This window comes from Miniopterus natalensis, chromosome 15 (assembly GCF_054644295.1).
Source record: "Miniopterus natalensis isolate mMinNat1 chromosome 15, mMinNat1.hap1, whole genome shotgun sequence".
NCBI lineage: Eukaryota > Metazoa > Chordata > Mammalia > Chiroptera > Miniopteridae > Miniopterus > Miniopterus natalensis.
This window is the reverse complement of record NC_142095.1, coordinates 24,676,583-24,694,489: the sequence shown is the minus strand read 5'-3', so window position 1 is coordinate 24,694,489 and position 17,907 is coordinate 24,676,583. Positions and strand designations below refer to the sequence as shown.

Here is a 17,907-nt window from a genome sequence, read left to right as displayed (position 1 = left end):
AAAAAGAAAATGAAGAAACGCTTACGCAGGGCTATAAAAGTTATCATGCATTCTAAATGTTTCAATTAATTTAGAAAAGCAAACACTTTTAATACTACAAAAATATAACTAATATATATGTGCTGGTCTCAAGAGATTAATGGAATTCATTAAAAGTATTAATTTTCAGTGTACAATAGCTATTTTAGCCTTATAAAAGAGCACATTTTAAATCATAAAATTCTTTATAAAATTTTCATTGTTGTCAGTTAGGAAGTGTAACTGTTGATATAATCTCATTTAAAGATGATGCCAACAGGCCAAACCTGGGGTCCTTCCAGACTTGGAAGCCAGGGCTCTTGGATACCCCTGACGCTGTCCCCTCTCCCCCATGTCCATAGGACCTGGACACTATAGATGGTCACTGTCCTGCTCCTTTTAGAAAGACAGAGCTCCTTTTTACCTGGGCCCTCCCACTGTCCTGCTGGGCCAGGGCTATAATGCCCCCTGGATGGTCGGATGGAGGATAGCACTTGCGAAGTGAACAAGCACCTGTCTCCTCCATGCCCAACTAGCTTCTCTCAGGCTGGGCTGGGTTGTGTCCAGCTGTTGTTCCACTTGCATAACCAGCCGGGGCCCCCAAGGCCATGGTGCAGGGCTATGCCTGGCCTCAGCCGCTCCAGCTCTGCTCCTGGTATCTGAAAAATTATTTACTGTGGTGATGTGTGATGCCTTTTAAAGAGAACAGATGGCACCTCCAATTAGAAAGCTTTAAAAGGAAACCCTAATGAGATTATAAAAGCCAACAAATTGACTTTTTCATACAGTACTTTCCTGGCACATGATAAATCAAATACATAATGAGGCTCAAGAAAATAATAGGTTTATTTACACTTGTTTTGCCTAGCGTTGTGCAGCAGCCCAGCCTGGCCTCTGGGGCCCTCACCAAGCACTTGCTCCCACAGGCCGAGGCTGGACAATGCACCTGTGAGCTGCTCTTGGGCCTGACCACCACAGACAAGTACGGCTTTGAGTCAGTGATTTCTAGTCTGACCCTAACCCTCTATATCTGGGGCACAAGAGCACAGGTCTATGCAAAGGGTGTGGTGACACACACAAACAAGTCTAGCATTCACCCCTACTCTGAGCAAGGTGGGAAGGTTGTGGTGGGACCACAGGGGGTAAGAAAGGTGTGTCTAATCCAGAGATAGTTGGGCCAGAGACAGGAGAGAGGTCTGATTTCAATGAGGTAGAATCAAGATATGGGCAGGCAGGGTGAAATAAGAGTCTAAATGTGTAGACTGGAGGCTTTGGGATATTCCTATTTATTCCAGGAATTAGTCCTATTGGTTCAAGCACATCAGGTTAGACAGTTGGAAGATAAGCCTTGAAAGGTAAACAGGAAGGGTGCTATATGACAAGGACGGCTCCACATCAGCATTCTGAGCATTTGACTGTTTGTCGACCTTCTCTCCAGGTGACCTTATCCTAGGGCTGGATGGACTGACAGGGTGTGCCTCCTGAGGTGGGAAGCTGGGAGGTCCAACTTTCTACATGCATGAGTTAATTTGCAGAGGAGCTTCGCCAGTGAGAGAGGGCTCAGAAGCATAAATGGAAGGGATGTGTTATTCAGGAGGGAAGCTGTGAGACCCGCGATATGTACTTTGGCAATCATGGGGACCGGTCCTTAGCATGAACATCCTGGCAGTAGTGATTCCTCATCTGTAAGTGCTTCTAAAGAAGTACATTAAACAATGGGCCAGGGTCACAGAGACCCACAGGGGAACCTCAGAAACCAGTAGAGAAGATACTGCGACAGAAAAACAGGGACTCTAGTCAGCAGAAATGGAAAAATTTCTGTTCATATCAACCCACCAGAGAGGAGGTCTGGGGCAAATCAGTTTACAAGAAGATGAGCTTTTTTTTTTTTTTTTTAGTTCAAATCTATAAACATTGATCGACCTTAGGACCTTGATCTAGAAGACACTTTCATTCCTCTTCTTCATCCAGCAAAGGTTACATACACTGCAAGGCCAGAAATTCTTCTACTAGGAGCTCAGTCATTTTTTTTGCCCATCAAACTGCAAGTATGTATGAAACATTCCCTCTGTGCCCTTCTACGCTGGGGGCAAGTGGGAGGGATTTGGTCGGAGGTGGTGAAGGGAAAGTCCCTGCTCACAGGGAGCCAGGCAACAGCATCCAATGCAGAAGAAAACTCCACCATCATTAGAGGCTAAACTGGAGAGGCTAATAGGAATAACAAAAAGAAAAATCATCTGTGTTTTGGGGCTGCAATAGTTAGGGGAGTTGGAGCATATTCCCTAAAGTACTGTGTAGGGAGAGTAGTGCTTCCCGCCTCTCCATGTTTATGGGGATAAGATTACAAGGAAATTCTCCCCTTCCCCATTTTTACCCAGGAAATGGGGTTACAAGTACACCCCCACACATATACACTTTTGTCAGGATGACTGCCCTCCTCTCTAGAGCAGAGAATGGAAGAGTGGTGGAGCTGATGCATTAGCCCAGCCCCTAGAAAACCAGTCACATAGATGACTACCGTGACCAGGCCTCTGGTCTTGTCATTTGACAAGGGTACAGATGCTGCACCACACTAAACACTGCAAGGGACACAGGACCTTCATTTGGTAGCTGAGAAGGCAATTAATTATGAGAGTCTGAAGAGAGCTGGTCACAGAAATAAAAGAAGTCCATGAAGACTGAGGATATTTTCATCTGTCAGGACTAAGGGGGCTTCTTGGAGGAAGTGACTGTAAGTTACTAGAAATTGTTGCAATGTCCTAGCGGATCTTGATTTTGCACTCAAAGAACTCTCCATGTTGGCATTTTTAAGATCTGGTGAGCAGCTGTCTTGCTTTGATGGGAAGAAGACTCTCCCATCTGGGTGGAGGAGGTAGGAAACATACTCTCGGCCCTGGGTTACTACGCAGAGAAAGGGGCCCTGCAGGCCCAGGAGGAGCTGTCCGTTTCAGCACCACAGCCAGCGTTTCAGCACGGCAGCCAGTGCTGCAATTGGAGAATGTTCTTAAGTCTCCCCTTGCCCTAGGCCCACCACTTGCACCAAACTCCCCAGCCCAGAACCCTTACTAGACACTTACTCGTGCATGCCACTTCTGGAGGGTCAAAATCTGCTCGGTAATAGCCGGTCCGGCAGGTGCAGATGGGAGACGCCTCTGAGGGGGATCTGCTGTTGGAGGGGCAGTGTGAGCAGCCCTCAGCTTCCTGGCTGGCCTTGAACATCCCTGCAGGGCAGGCTGCAACACAGAGGCCATGTGAGAATTAGTGGAACAGCGGCAGCGAGAGGCCTTTCCCTGGAATTGAGAAACGAACGATTTTGCCCACCCCCACCTCCCCCAAAAGGTCATGGAGATACCCCCTGCACAAAATGAGCATTTCAGGTTTAAAAAAACCACAAAATCCTATTTAACACTTCCAATTCTTCAAACGTCCTTAGTGAAAAGTATCTTCCTGGTACCAATGGCCTCTCTCACTTGAGCAATATGAATAATGACTCTTCCTTTTCAAGTGTGTCGAGAGATTTAATTGAGAATATGAATCTAATGTGTAACACAGTATCTGGGACCTAAGGCGCTAGAAATGGTCATTCTCTCCCTGTTATACCTGGTTAACAGCCTTACCTTGAGCCACTCACTGAAGGAATCTTGCCTAATGTCAGATGGAAAAGGGTCCTGGTTGACCAGTGGACCAGACCCATGGTTCTTAAATGCCACATGGTAACACAAGTGAGGGGCACTGTGTGCTGTCCTAATAAGCACTTGTTATGAATGATAGTAAAGGACTAGGTTTCATGAGTGATTCTTTAAAAAGAAATTAAAGTGATTTCAAGGTCACTGGCTTAACAACATCATTTTCCCTTAATTGCATTTTGAAATGCTTTGGAGGGTGAGGCAAGAAAAGGATGGCCTTGCAAGCAGTGAACCAGGGAATGTGTCATGCACTTTGTGTCATCTATCATGTACATGGCTGCAGGGAACATTGGGAAAGCCTAGCACAACCTGACATGCCATCACAAGGTGCCAACTAGAGGTGCCCTCAGATATGAGGCACTTCTTAATTCTCTGCATGATCACCTTTGAAGAGACATGCCCCCAAAAGTCTGACTCAGTCCAGCCCATCCCCTGGGCTTTCACCATGCCTCACCTACAGAGACCTTCTACTCCAGATAGCTGGTCTCCTCCTGGCTGATTCCTCAAAATATTCCTTCTGCCTGTTCCACTTCTCTGAGACCCTTTCTCACAATCTCAGCTCCTGCCTCTTCCTGTCCCCAGGACTGTACTCTGACTCATCCTCTTCTGAAGCCAGGTAAACTTACTGCGTGGTCAAGTCATTTGGTTTTCTTACACACCTCACTAACTCATTCCACAAGTATTTATTGTAACCCTTCTGAGGACCTGATCCAGGGAATTTAAAGAGCATAGCCTGCCTTCAAGAAGCTCTTGATCCAGTCCTCATACAATAATAATAGTGTGATCTTCACTGGAACAGAAGTACCATTACAATGACTTGTCCTGATTAAAAGCTCATCTTCCCAAATATACAGCTCCCTCGTGGCAAGTGCTGAGTATTCTTTAATAACAGTAGTGGTCACCATCTGTCAACATTCTTGTTAAGTGCATTACATGGGGTTGCTATTATTATCTCCATTTTGTTAATGATGAAATTGAGACATGAAGAAGTCCAAAAAGTTGCCCAAGATCACACCGTGGGAGAAATTATAATAATAATATACACATAAACTACTTGGAAAAATATCTACAGCATTTCTAAGAAAAAAAGGAAGGACTGATTCCTATGCTGAGAAAGTTTTGTCACTCCTTTGCTCACGTGAAGCAAGCTATAGTGTTTCAGCTACTCTGGAAGTGCCCAGGGGCAGGAGCTCATCTTGGATGGGAGAACATTTCTGAATTGGAATGTTCTGGAATGTTCCATGGAGTCCACTTCTTTGGGTTGTTAGCATCTGTTACTTACAAAAGGGTTCTGAGGCCAGATATTCTGAAAACGTGGATTCAAAAAGTTAATCTCATTTTTTATTACAGAATTTCTCAAAACTTCTAAAAATGGGATAGAGAATACTATGCTTTCTCACCAGGAAGCTCTATTTTGTCGAGCATCACCTGGGAGTCAAGTTCCATGGAATGCACTGGGGTAAATGTCTAGATGATCCAATAAGGTTATTGAAGATATCTGTTATGATCCATGTAAAAATGGGTCACTTGCTGACCCATCTAGTACATTCGAAAGAAACTTCTCTGTAGAAAGAAAAACAATAAATCTTTACTAAAAACTCAACAAATAATACACCCAAGGGAAAACCTTGAATGACATACCCAAGTATCCTAAAATTTGAATTACTGATCTATCTGTCCAAGCCCCCCCAGAATGGTCTCTCCCTCTGTTTCCTCCTCTTTCCCTTTCTTCTTCCCAGATCTCTTCCTTGTCTCCTGTGAGAAGCACCTGATCCTTTCCATTGGGAATCACCCAGCATTGCTTGGCCCCATTCAGTTCTGGGGCTGAAGAACCCAGAGAAATCCCAGGCCCGAGCTATCCAAACACAGCAGAAGCCCTTTCCCTGCAAAGTGGGGGAGGGGAAAGCAGTGCCTCTCATGCATTCATCTGGTCCCTTCCACACTGCAATTTTCTTAATGTATCAGTCCAAGAGGAACAAGGTGTTCTCACTTTCTTTCCAGCACTTAAAAGCCTCCTTGCTTTACATTTAATAAGTTAACAGCATAAAAAACATCTTGATATTCACAAGTGGAGAAGGGATTTGGAAAGTGCCCTCCTGAGATTTCTTATGAAGGAAAGCAGAACAGGGTGGCCAGAAGTCTCGGGACTCCAAGGTGACCACAAGGCAAAGGAATGGAGAAGAGCTGGTCCAGGCTGGACTTCAAAGAAAGATGCTTTAAGAAAGGTTGGGGAGAGAAGTCCTGGGAAGGGGTGTGGTTCCATCCTTCCTGGGGCAGGGAGCACCAGGCAGCGGTCAGACAACCCTGCGTCTGATTCCTAGCTCTGCTGGTTCCTAAGTGGGTGATAGGGGGCAAGCCATGTGATTCCCTCAACACCACAACTTGTTCATCTGTATAAATTATCAATAAAAATAAACTCACACTTCTCACAACTGTCACAGATCATTAGAATTCAATAAACTCAAACACTAAAATGTGCAACCATTAATAAGTGCTAAATAAGACTAATTCCTCTCCATCCCAACTTAACCATTCCCTTTTGAAAAACAAGTTTTCTTTTGCAGGAACTTTTAGAATGCTGCTCATGGTAGATCTTTGAGTCCCAAAGCAGGCAAATGAATTCTGGCACACAGTGTAAGAATATGTTTCTCCACAGACTATTTGTCTTGTATAATAAGCGAATCATTAGACCTATAAATTATATCTTACCTATAATTACACAATGGATGAATCTCCTTAATATTCAAATTTCATAAGTTAATATTTTAGTAAATCTGTGTCTACACATTCCCTAATTTGTAAAGAAGCAGCATTCTTAGGTGTTTATTAAACTTTTAGACTGTAAGTTACAAGCATGCTTGTGCTCTGTTTTCTCATAGAATTAATGCTTTGAGTAATGGTGAAATTGTCAGGCTAGTCCACAAAGCCTTTTTTAACTCGTCTTGTATCAGACACCGCCAATAAAGAAATATAAGTTAACAAGAGAGTTATTTAACTAGAAATTTAACACAGAAAAATAAATAAGAAAACTCTGCTGTCCCTGGAGAAAAGGCAACATCAGTTATTAGAGGTGATATGTGGAGCTTCTGGGTAGATTCTGACAAGGAATATTTAGTCCTAGGAAAGAAAAAGCCGACGGCCCAGATGAGTCACCTGAGTATGCAAAGCAGCTGGGAGTAACACAGTAGAGCGTGGTAGGGACTCTGGCAGCCTGGAGACCACACACCTGCCTAAGGGTTCTACAGTTTCAGAAAATAGTAATTATAAACTGTCATAGCCTAACCAATTACACATCCACACTTAAAGCATTTTAAGGTTGATAACACAATTCTTTGCTATAATATGATTTTAAAACTCAGGGGTTGCCTTTCTCTTAATACAGAATCATGGTCAGCACTATCGCTACAGTTATGAGCCCCTCGTTCACCAAATGTTTACTGACGATCTACCATGAGCCAGGCACGGTGCTAGAGTGTGGAGGGGGGCAGACTTTGGGGAGTGCCTTCCCTGGTGGGAGAGGTAGGTAATGGAATGCTGATTCCGATATAGCGTGATCCGGGCTGTGCTTGTATGTGCACGGGGTGGGGGGACTGGTCGGGTGGGATGTGCATCATTTTGGGGATCCGTTGTTATGAGATAAAGACCATAAGAAACAGTTTCCTGCGGTGACTAGGAGGTGAGATTCAGAAAAGAGGCAAAGACAAAGCAAAATAGAAGAGCTGGAAGGGAAATTAGGTCAGAGAGTGCCCAGCCCAGGCTCTTGGCAGACGGGCTCATTGTCATTCCAGCAGGTGAGTGGGCAGAGAGGAGGCTCACGCACCTTGCTCTGCGTTCACACAAGGCTTGCCAGTGGGACACCTGTAACGAGGAGGGCTGTGCGTGTCTGACAGCAGAGCAGCCCACAACTGCTTTGTTTCCTTAAGGAAAGGAGGTTTCCTTCCCTCCATTGCTAGTGATCACAATTCAGATAGGTGATAAATGGAGCTTTGGGGTGGCACCTCCTCCACACACATCTCTTCCCTGCCCCCGCCTTTGATAGAAAGGAAGAGACAAGACCTGAGCTCCCCATCCCTGAGCACGTGTTCATTTTCCATTCCCCAGGCATAACACGCAGCGTTTCCCTCCCCCTTTTAAGTGACAAGGGGCTGTACTCGTGACCTCTAGCTGATATCCAGAAGGTCACCTTGGAAGGCCCACCCAACTTCCCAGCGCCTCCACGAGGTAACAAATTACCCGGTGCTTACAAAGCTCCGGAGAACCGCCCCCTCTCGTCCCTGCACGCAGACTTCCAGTGACACTAAATCCATCACCTACAGAACTATTACTTTATAAAGAAACAGATTAAGTGTCTCATAAACAGTGCAGTGATTGAGATAATGGAGAGAGCCTCTCGTCCCCATCTGCGGCATCAGGTTATGAAGCATTTCCAAGCAGCCAGGAAGAGGAAATTAATAGAAGTGAGAAGGAATAACCACTTTTATGCAATTTCCTCAGGAGATAGTGGACCATCTAATCTATATTGGAGCCCTTTAACCTGTCACTCAGCACTCACCAGAGCCTCTTTAGCTCTCACAAATTTTCTTGATATCGAGGGAAGATAAAATGGAAACCTCAAAACATGATTGTATAATTTTCATATGTGGGGGGGGTGCACATCGCCTCTGCCCCTCCCCCCTCGGCTGAGGCCTCAGAAAGCAACATTTTTATGCAGCAGGAATGTGGGAGAGCTTAACTAGTCCCAGCGCATGGTCCAGGGGGTCACAGCTACTCTGCAGGAAAGAAATCTCTCCTTGCATTTTAAATGTGATTCTTCCCTCCACTGCCGCCTTCTGTCCTTGCTCTCTCTTTTTAATAATCTGATTAGTTCTTCTGATGTAATTTTTCTCCCCCAAATGAGTTTGCAAAGGTTCATGCCAATGAATATTCATCCCCTGTTTAAGAACGAGGTGCCTTTTTCTCAAGGCAGGTGCAGCTCAGCAGCTGGCTCGGAGGTCTGCCCGCAGCTCTCGGTGACTGAGAGGGGCAAGGCACCTGCTCCCGGCCAGGAAGAAAGCGGTTCGCAGCCCTGAGCTCCTTGCTCCTAGAACCTCCCCTTCCTCTCCACACTTGCTCCAGCTCTGTAAAAGGCAGAAGAGATTGGGTAGCTCAGCAGCTGCTGAGAACTGCGATGGGTGTGGTGGTGGCCGAGTGAGGAGGCAAGAGGTTCCTGCAAGACACGCATGCAGCTCTGCACAGCTCTTCCCTTTGGTCCTGTGGCCTCACGTTGGGCCCGGTATTTAGACTCACTCCTGTAGCCCAATGTCCCCATCGCCTTCCCATTATTGATGGCTGACACCATGGTTACTTGACTCTGGAATTCCAGGCTCCCTGGAAGGCAGTGGCAGTGGGGCTCCTGTGCTGGAATTCCCTCATCTATTCTCACCAGCAGTCTTTGCTCCTCCCACAGATGGGTGCCCCTGAACAATCCCAGGGACCCGCGTCTTGTGCTGCTCCCACTTCCCCTTACATTCACAGCAATATGTTGAGAAAACTGACAGCAGAGAAGTAATTCCCAGGCAGGCATGTGTCCATTCACCTTACTACTGTACTAGTTTGGAAGTTCTCTGAAGGCAGATGCTAGGCCTTGGCATGTCTGCACTTCCCTCTCCCCAGAGCGTAGCACCAGCTTACACTCAGGCACATGCAGTCTGTGACTGATTGAACTGAATGCTCGCCTGAGGCTGTGATAAGACCCAAAGATAAAAGCTGTGATAAAAATAACAACAACAACAATATGATCTTCATATTAGAGAGTATGAGACGATGGGCACTCCCACGCAAAGTGTGGATTCTTAAAGCTTTTCTGTAGTAAGGCCTTCGAAATGTTTAGAGTATTGATTCAACAGTTCTACTTTAAAGACTCATTTTGAAGAAAAAGCAGGCAGATGTGGAAAAAGATTTATGTTAATGGATGTTTACTCCAGTGTTATTCAAAGCATGGAGGGAAGAAAGGAAGGGAGGAAAAAGAAAGGAAGGAGGGAAAAAAGAAAAAACTTAAAATTCAAATAGTTGGATATTGACTAAATACATCATGGAGCATCCATATAATGGAATACTACATGGTCATTAAAAGTATGCTATGGAAAAATATTTTAAAAGTTGTTTTAGAACTATATAGAGAGTATAAACTTCATTATACACATATACATATGCACATGCACACACAAAGACATATACATATACATCTATGTGCATAGTATATATAAACTCTACTCACTAAAATGAAAGCTGGGAGTGGCAGCATTACTGACGATGATTATTTTCTGCTTTTCTATAATTTCCCAGTGTTTTGAATTGTATGTATAAGACTTGAGTAATCAAAGAAAATCTCAGTCACTACATTTTTAAATTTTGGGAGGACACAAAAGTATGGATGGCATCCTCTGACCCTAAGGAGCTGAGCTGAGCAGGACGGGGCTGTTTACTGAGAAAAGCTCTACCCCAGAGGTGGGGATGCCTGTGCCAGAGGTCATTGGAGGAAGGGGAGAGTAAAGGGAAGCTGGGAAGGCTGCCTGGAGAGGGCAGGACATGCACAAGCCTTGAAGGATGGGTAAAAGTTGATGCAGAAATGGGAAGGTGGGGCAATGGGAAAAGAGTCCCCAAGACTCAGAGAAAACAGCCTCCTGGGTAGTTTCAGAAGTTGCCAGGAACATGAAGCATTTATGGAGGACATGGCAGGAGGTGGGCTGGGGCACTGTCACTTCTATATGGACCTGCACACATGAAGCCAAATGGATCTCCAGGTCCTGCCTCCCTGGGCCCCATGCCAGCTGTAATGGCCTGTGCAGAGGGGATACTCAGCTGTGTCATACATTCGTATCACTCTTGGTGACACTTGCTAAAATTGATGAATGCTGTTTACACTATGACACAGACAGGACTGTAACTTCCAGTGCCATTAAGCTGCATCAATCAGCATAGAAGTTGTTAAAGAGGTGGGGTCAGGATGGGGGCACTTTGTCTTGGTGGACTATGGAGATCATTGGTCAGGCCTGGATGAAGACAAACAGAAGAGCAATGTCCCAAGGAGAAAGGGTAGACACTTAGGTTCTTGTCACCAATGGCTCCCTGTCCTCAGAAAGCATCCGGGCACAGCACAGCCACAGCCATGCCCAGGCATGGGAGGCTAGGCTGGGCTGGGTGGCAGAGCCGCCCAGAAGGGAGTTCAGGGCTGTATCCTGCATCTTGGCCCAAGGCCGGTGTGGTTGGAAAGTAGGGTAGCCTAAAGTAAGCTCAGGTGCTTTCTAATGGTCTAGGCCAGTGATTCTCATACTGTGGTCTCCAGATCAGCAGCAACAGCAGGAGCAGCACCTGAGAACTTGAGGAATGTAGAATCTCGGATCGCACTCCACACCTACTGAACCAGAAACCCTCGAAGGGGCCAGCAGGCAGTGGTAGCAAGCCCTCCAGGTGATCCTGATGCAACTGCCGACTAAAAGCCACTACCCTAGACCACCTGGGAGAGCGGAAACGTCACAGCTTGGGAGCTGAGAAAACTGCTACTTACTGGTTGTGTGACCTTAAGCAAGTTACTTAATCTTCTGAACCTCATCTGTGAAAAAAGGTCCTAGCTTTTGAAGATCAATGTATGCAGATAAACTTTCTGGAATGTAGCATCTCCTCAATAAATAGCAGATGTTTTTTGCAAGAAGCCATGCTGAATGTTTTCATCAATTATTCATTGTAAAGGGTTTAAAGTGACAACTTACTATATACTTGGAGCTGTGCTAGGCACTGGGATACACGAATGGGTGAAAGACACAAAGACAAAGACCCCCATCCCACTCCCATGGAGTTGACATCCTAGTGGAGGAAGATACACCCCAACCGGTAATTCCAACAGAATGTGAAGAGCAGGGGCCTAATCCAGTCTGGGAGGGTCTGGGGCAAATGACATCTAAGTCTAGACATAAAGAATAAATAACAGCCATACAAGCTGGCAGATAAGGTGGGTTAGTGAGGAGAGGTAGAAAACCTTCCACACAGAGAGAGTAACATGTGCAAAGGCTCAGGAGAAAGACTCCATGAAGACACTGAGCAGTGTGTCCGAGGTCGAGGTGTAGTGTAAGTGCCACAGGCTCAGGGAGAGTGCGTGTGTGGGGTGGGCTGGGCTAAATCAGCCAGTGAGGAGGCTGGGTCTGGACAGGTAGCTTGAGCTCCTGGTATCAGACCTTGGGCTTTGGGCTGAGGTCCAAGGGAGTCACTGATGGGATTAAAGTTGGGGAGAAACACAACAGGATTTTTGTTTCTGAAAGATCACACTGGCTGCTGGGAAGAGAATGAATTGGAGGAGTGGAGATGGACCAGGGTAATAGGAACAGGGAGACATAGGCAGATTCAAGAGTCATTTAGGAGGACCTGGCGATTGATTAGGAGTCACTGTTAATCGGCAGATTTGCATTGAGTGCCTACTGGGTGCCGGGCACTGTGCTGGGTGCTGGGAGTCAGACAGAAGGACCCCGTTGTCTGGCTGTGTCCCTGCTCATCCACTTAGGTTAGGCCTTTTCCTCTCCCTGGGGTTCTCTTTTTAAAATCCATCACCCTGGCAGCGGGTTCACTGGCCCTATGACTTTGAGGGTTTTGGGAGTGACATTAGGAAAGGGCGCAGAGTGGGGAAGGTGGGATAGGGGCTCACTCAGAAACCAGAAATGATCTGGCAACTCTGGCTGTGTCTGCTCCCCAAGCCTGTCCCCTACCGACCAGTCTGCAAACAGTGCTAGAGGAGCCCCTGCACCAAGGAGGGGTACAGTTTAGATTCAGGAATCCTCAGAGCAGCCAAAGCCTTCAGGACTTTGGAATGGGACCCCCGGGAGGCGTCCTCCAGCTAGAGACCCAGCCACCACTTTATTTCATTGGCCCCTGAAGGAGTGGCATTACCTGAGCCCCTCCCAACAGGCTGACTTGCCAGCCAGCAGCTTCTGAGAGCCCCCATGGGGCAACTTCCCTTTTTCATGCACGTCTCATTCATTCAACATGCATTTGGGGATCACTTCTATGTGCCCTGAGTTAGGTATGAGAGAGTCACTTTCTTACCATCGGGAAAGAAGAGGGTTATTGTTGAGGAGGGAAGGTAGACCTGCAGGGAATCAGAAGTGAAAGTGGGCCCAGTGGGAGCCCCCAATCCAGAGGCAGCAAATGCCAGGTAGCGATGGAATCCTCAAGGCATTGGGCTCCCGGAGCAGGGCAAGGCCTCCTGGACAAGAGCGGTTGCCACAGCCAGGTGGGACAGGAGGTGGGCGAGCCTGTGCTGGGCAGGGTGGAGGGTCTGTCATTTAGAAGAGGACAGTGGCACCCTGCCAGCAACCAGGGCAGGCTCTTTTAAGGGAACCCTCCCATTTCCCTCTCACCACCAGGGAGATGTTTCTTGGAGCTGAGGAAGGTAAGGGTCAGATCACTTTGGCCACTCCTAGGGGCCCCAAGGTCCTCTATCCTGATTGGACCCATTGGGCCACCAGCTGCCAGGCTTGGGCTCCTACTGCTATGCCAAGATGCTGAAAGGTAGGGAATCCCCAGACGCCTCCTCCCTGGGTCCGGTCTCCACCCGAGTCAGAGCCTGGCTGCCAACATTCTAAAAACATCATCAGTCTGGTAGTTCTGGGCAACAGGGGAGGGGGACATATGCTGGCAGTCATGCTGCTGCCCATATTTTCAAACTGAAGTGTTTACCTTCTGAGAAAAATCTTATTTTTAAGTTTTTCCCCTGACACAGACCTTGATGAATTCCTTTTAAAAATAATTTCTAAGCAAGTTCTTAAGATAAACGAAGGTGACTACTCACTGTTGCTCATGCTAGACGATGGTGAGAAGCCACCAGGGCTCCTGCCCTTTCCCGTGGGCCAGAAGGCCTGGGCCAGCCACCTGCGCACACAGACAGCCAGGCCTCGCGGGTCATCACACCCAGAACCCGCACTGCTTCCCCTGCTCTCTCTGCTGTTCACAGGGCCAATATGAAAAACAAAAACAGAAACCCAGAAACAAAACCCCAACCACAAATCTCATTTCCCCTCCACAACCTGCCAAGTCAAATACTAATCTTCTCTTAGGGAAGGTTATTTATTTCTCCCTTTCCAAGCTGCCTCACCACACAGCTTTGGCGAGTCCACAGATCATAGGAAGCCAGGGCAGGAAAGGACCTTAGAAAGATCCTCGAACAGGGTTAGCAAGTATCCAGCATAGCTACTATTAACACATCCACATGCCAGCCACGGCAGACATCACTAATCAATCGTGGCACCCATTCCCAGACTGAGCTCAGTATCTTTAACTCAATGGCCCAGGTAGCTGCTATCCATGGATCAAAGTGACTCACCCCAGAGCTATGACGGGGAAAGCGACACCCAGAGAAGGCAATGAGTAACCTGGCAGAGGTGCACAGTCAGCAGGGGACCCAGAACAAGCCACAGGGTCCACTTCACCTTCCCATGGGGCCCCATCATCAGGATGAGCCTAACACGGTTCTCTGCGGACTCACTCCTACCCTGCCCCCGGCTGCCCCAACTCTCTTTCCTTCTCATCTCTGAGGTCAGCCCCACAGCACAGCCTCCTCTCGGGCTGGGAGGCCAGGGCACCTAATTATTCTCTCTGTGTGCATCTGGGAAAGAGCTGCATTATGTTTAAGTAAGTGTGGCTAAGAGGTGCCGTATCTCCAGAGAAGGTCAAGTGCTGCATATGTATAATATAAGATTAAGATTTTTCCCCTTCTGTGGTGTACTTGATAAAATAATTTTGCTGTGACCTTTCCAGAAACCCAAGAGTAGAAATGGGCACAGTGGAATTTCCAGTTTCGCCCCAGGTCACAGAGTCATAAACATATCAATCTATAACGATATTGCACACCATTCGAGTGGGACAAGTGTGAGAAAGAAATGGTTTTTATTTTTCAGTAATGATGGAGCAAAAGCTTTGAGGCTTAAATTGTCAAGCTGCATTACCAGAGATGTCTTGACAGATGAGGGACAGGAATCCCTCCCCTACCCTGGCCTGGCCTGTGGGCTCAAAGAGTGTGAGGCATGCCCCTCCCCCACCCTGGAATGTCAGAGAAAAGGGACCTGTCCAAGGTCACATAGGAGCTAAAGTCGGGTCCAACGGGCTCTGCCACGCCCTTGCCAGGAGGGTTTGCTGGGCCTGTGTCAGCTCCTGGGTTGCAGTGACAGTGGATGTAGCACTTTGCAAGTCTCAAGAGTCAACTCTGAAAAAGTGAAATCACCATGAGCAATAATCAATATTGAAATAATAAGGTTATACTCATCCTCGAAATTCTCCAAGTGGGAGTGAACTTGACAAGGCAGAACATTTTCATGGCCTTTATCCAAAAGGCTGAAGGCAGACAAAGCTAGCGGAATCCATGACTTTTGCTCAGGAACCTCACCAACTCTGAAGGAGCCTCTGAACAGAGAAATGGGGCTCACAGGTTCTGGAATGGGGAGGATGCCCTTCTGAGCAGCTGGGCAGGGCCAACCCTAGGCACTGAGCCCCCAGAGGCTATGCAAGTGGACCAGTGAGTGTTGCTAATCAGAGCAGCTGGAAGAGGGCTCCCCTGCAAGGAGATGGAAAAGGGATGAATGGTGTGTTCTCTCCAGCGGCCATTTATTTCCAAGTGTCGAGCAGTAATTTCCAGAGTGCGCTGTGTCTTCCCTATTTGCAGTTCCTGGATAAACATTAGCATCACCAACTGCCTTCAGGTTTGACAGTTAAACATGATTAAGGGAGACACTTGCAGCAAAGATCAGAGGTGTTAAGGGTGCACTTAGCACTAGGATTTCAATGTGAACTTGGAGGAAACCATTCAACTGAAGTCACCACCAGGAAGGGCCTAGGGAATGAGCAGGGGGTGCAGACCCAAGGGAGGGCCAGGAAGGAAGGTTGGGGGAAAGTGGGGCAGGCCCTACGGAGAAGCTTGGCAAAGGACTTCCCCAAAGGAAATAGGTCCAGGGTTGAAGGATGACAGGAGACTAGGGTAGGAGGCCACGGTGCTGGTCCCTCTGCTTCAGGGGAAGGGTGGGCCAAGTCTCCCCCCCAGGCCTTTGGGTCAGGCCAGTAAAGGCCTTTTACTAAATGAGAGACTAGCATTTCCTACAGAGCACAGGAGAGGGTGGGATGTTGAGCCAGCCCCCTCCCACCCTCAGCACCCTTCTAAGGTAAGGTCTATGGGTTGCCAAGCTGACCACCATCTGCTAGAATGTGTTACAAAGTTGTGTCAACATTAAAAACAATGCCATTAAATATAGCAACGGCCAGTATTTCAATAAGCATTTATCCTTGGCCAGGTACTTGGGTACTCAGCATGACCTCATTTCATCCTCATAATACCCCTAAGAGACATGAGTTATAATTATTTCCATTTTGCACATTAGAAAACTGAGGCTCAAATAAAGTCAGCAGCTTGTCCAAGATCTTAAAGCCGGTAGTGAAGCTAGGAATCGAACATGGGCTGCCTGAATCCAGAGACTTGACAGTTCACTGGTTGGGGTGTTTTAAAATCAAGTAACTTTCCTTGGAACCAACAAAACTAGTGTGTAACATGTTAAATATAAATGATGCCAACATGACTTCTTGAGGAAAAGAGTATCAGTTTCTGAGTTACAACCTCCACTACTTACAGCCATAGGAAGAGAGTTCTATTATCTTTTTGAGTCTCAGTTTTCTCATCTGTAAAAATGGAATAACAATAGTTTCTATCTCATACAATTGTTTTGATGATTGAATGAGGTAATGAATATACAATGTTTGGTGCACTACCTGGCCTGCAATAACTACTCAATTAAAAGTAGCTGTTATATTATTCTATGATAAAATTATGCTGTGTTCACTATAGGAAATGCGTCAGCACCTTGCTATTGTGTTATATTTTTAAAAGTCAACATTTGTCCCACCACATGGAACAGTCCCTTCAAGGTTTGATAATACTTGGGCATAGGCTTCAATCACTAAAATCCAGGGATATAAGCAAAAGTATATGTGGCTTCTGCACAGTGGCCATCCAGAGAGAAAGCTAGCTCTTTCCTCCCTTTCTTTATTCTGGCTGGCTGGACAATAGACATGGTGGCTAGAGCTCAAGCAGCCATCTTAGACTATGAGGTAGAAATTGTGTGCTAAGGATGTCAGAGCAACAAGTTAGAATATACTTGGGTCTCCAACACCCTACCATGGAGTGCCCTACCAGCCTGGATTTATTTTGCATGGTATAAAAGAAATCTCTATATTTTTAAAACCACATTATCTTACCTTTTTCTATTTATCATAGACAAATGGAATCCTAACATACCATTTATTTTCAATGAAACTAGGTAAGGAAGATAGTATCATTCCCATTTCACTGGCAATGACACTGAGGCTCAGAGGTAAAACAATATTTTGCAGCTAGTCTGTGGCAGAAGCAGAATTCAAAACCAGGTCGGCCTCCCTTCAAAGCTGATTCCTTTTCCAGTTATTTACTAAGATAAATTATTCATGGGGGTCTGGGCATTCTGTTTGTACAGGTATGTGCACTGAGGCTGGAGACCACACATGTTCAAGTGCACACGAGGTCAGGTGAGAGGCTTGGGAAAGGGACAAGATGAGTTTCTTTCCTGCTCACTGAAGACATCTTGCCCTACTTTCCCTGCCTCCAAAGGGAGGGGAAAAAACCAACAACTAGAGTCTATGTCATATGCTGGCTCTGAGCCCCTGAGTCCCTGCCTGAGTGAATTCCTGACCAGATGTAAAAAGGTGATGTATGGATGTGGTCGCTGTGTATTCTGCAGAGGCCTTCTCTGAAAGGCAAATTCGTCTTCCCAGTGGCTTCTGGTGGGTAGAGGGAAATAAAGAGAGTGTAAATAGTGGGACTGGCTGCATTTCCAGAGGACCAGGGGATGCTTGGGCAGCTCAATAGTGGGGGGAGGAGAGAGGAGAGTTCACTGACACTAACTGTCCCTAACTCTAGTGGGTGCCAGCTTCCTAGAATATGAGATGTTTGCTATTTACAGGGTATATGGGCACCTATAATTATTGTTTACTGACACCCCATACCAAGCATGCTGAAGGAGCTTATCACCTTTATGCCCACTTCCCAGATAACTTCAGGACGGGGCATAAGGACAGAAGTAGCCAGCCTGCTTTCCATCAGCATTAGGGAGCACAGAACAGTGAGTGCCAAGGAAACCGCGAGCACTGAAGTCTGGATCTC

General features: G+C 46.7%; 1 protein-coding gene across 1 annotated transcript in view; it reads right to left on the bottom strand.

Annotated features, from left to right (window-relative positions):
- Positions 1 to 17,907, bottom strand: part of EPHB1 (EPH receptor B1) — a 392,210-nt gene that overhangs the window by 123,086 nt on the left and 251,217 nt on the right. Inside the window, exon 4 of the mRNA XM_087824947.1 lies at positions 3,096 to 3,251. Coding sequence (XP_087681073.1) covers positions 3,096 to 3,251 — 156 coding nt within the window. The remainder of the gene's footprint in view (positions 1 to 3,095; positions 3,252 to 17,907) is intronic.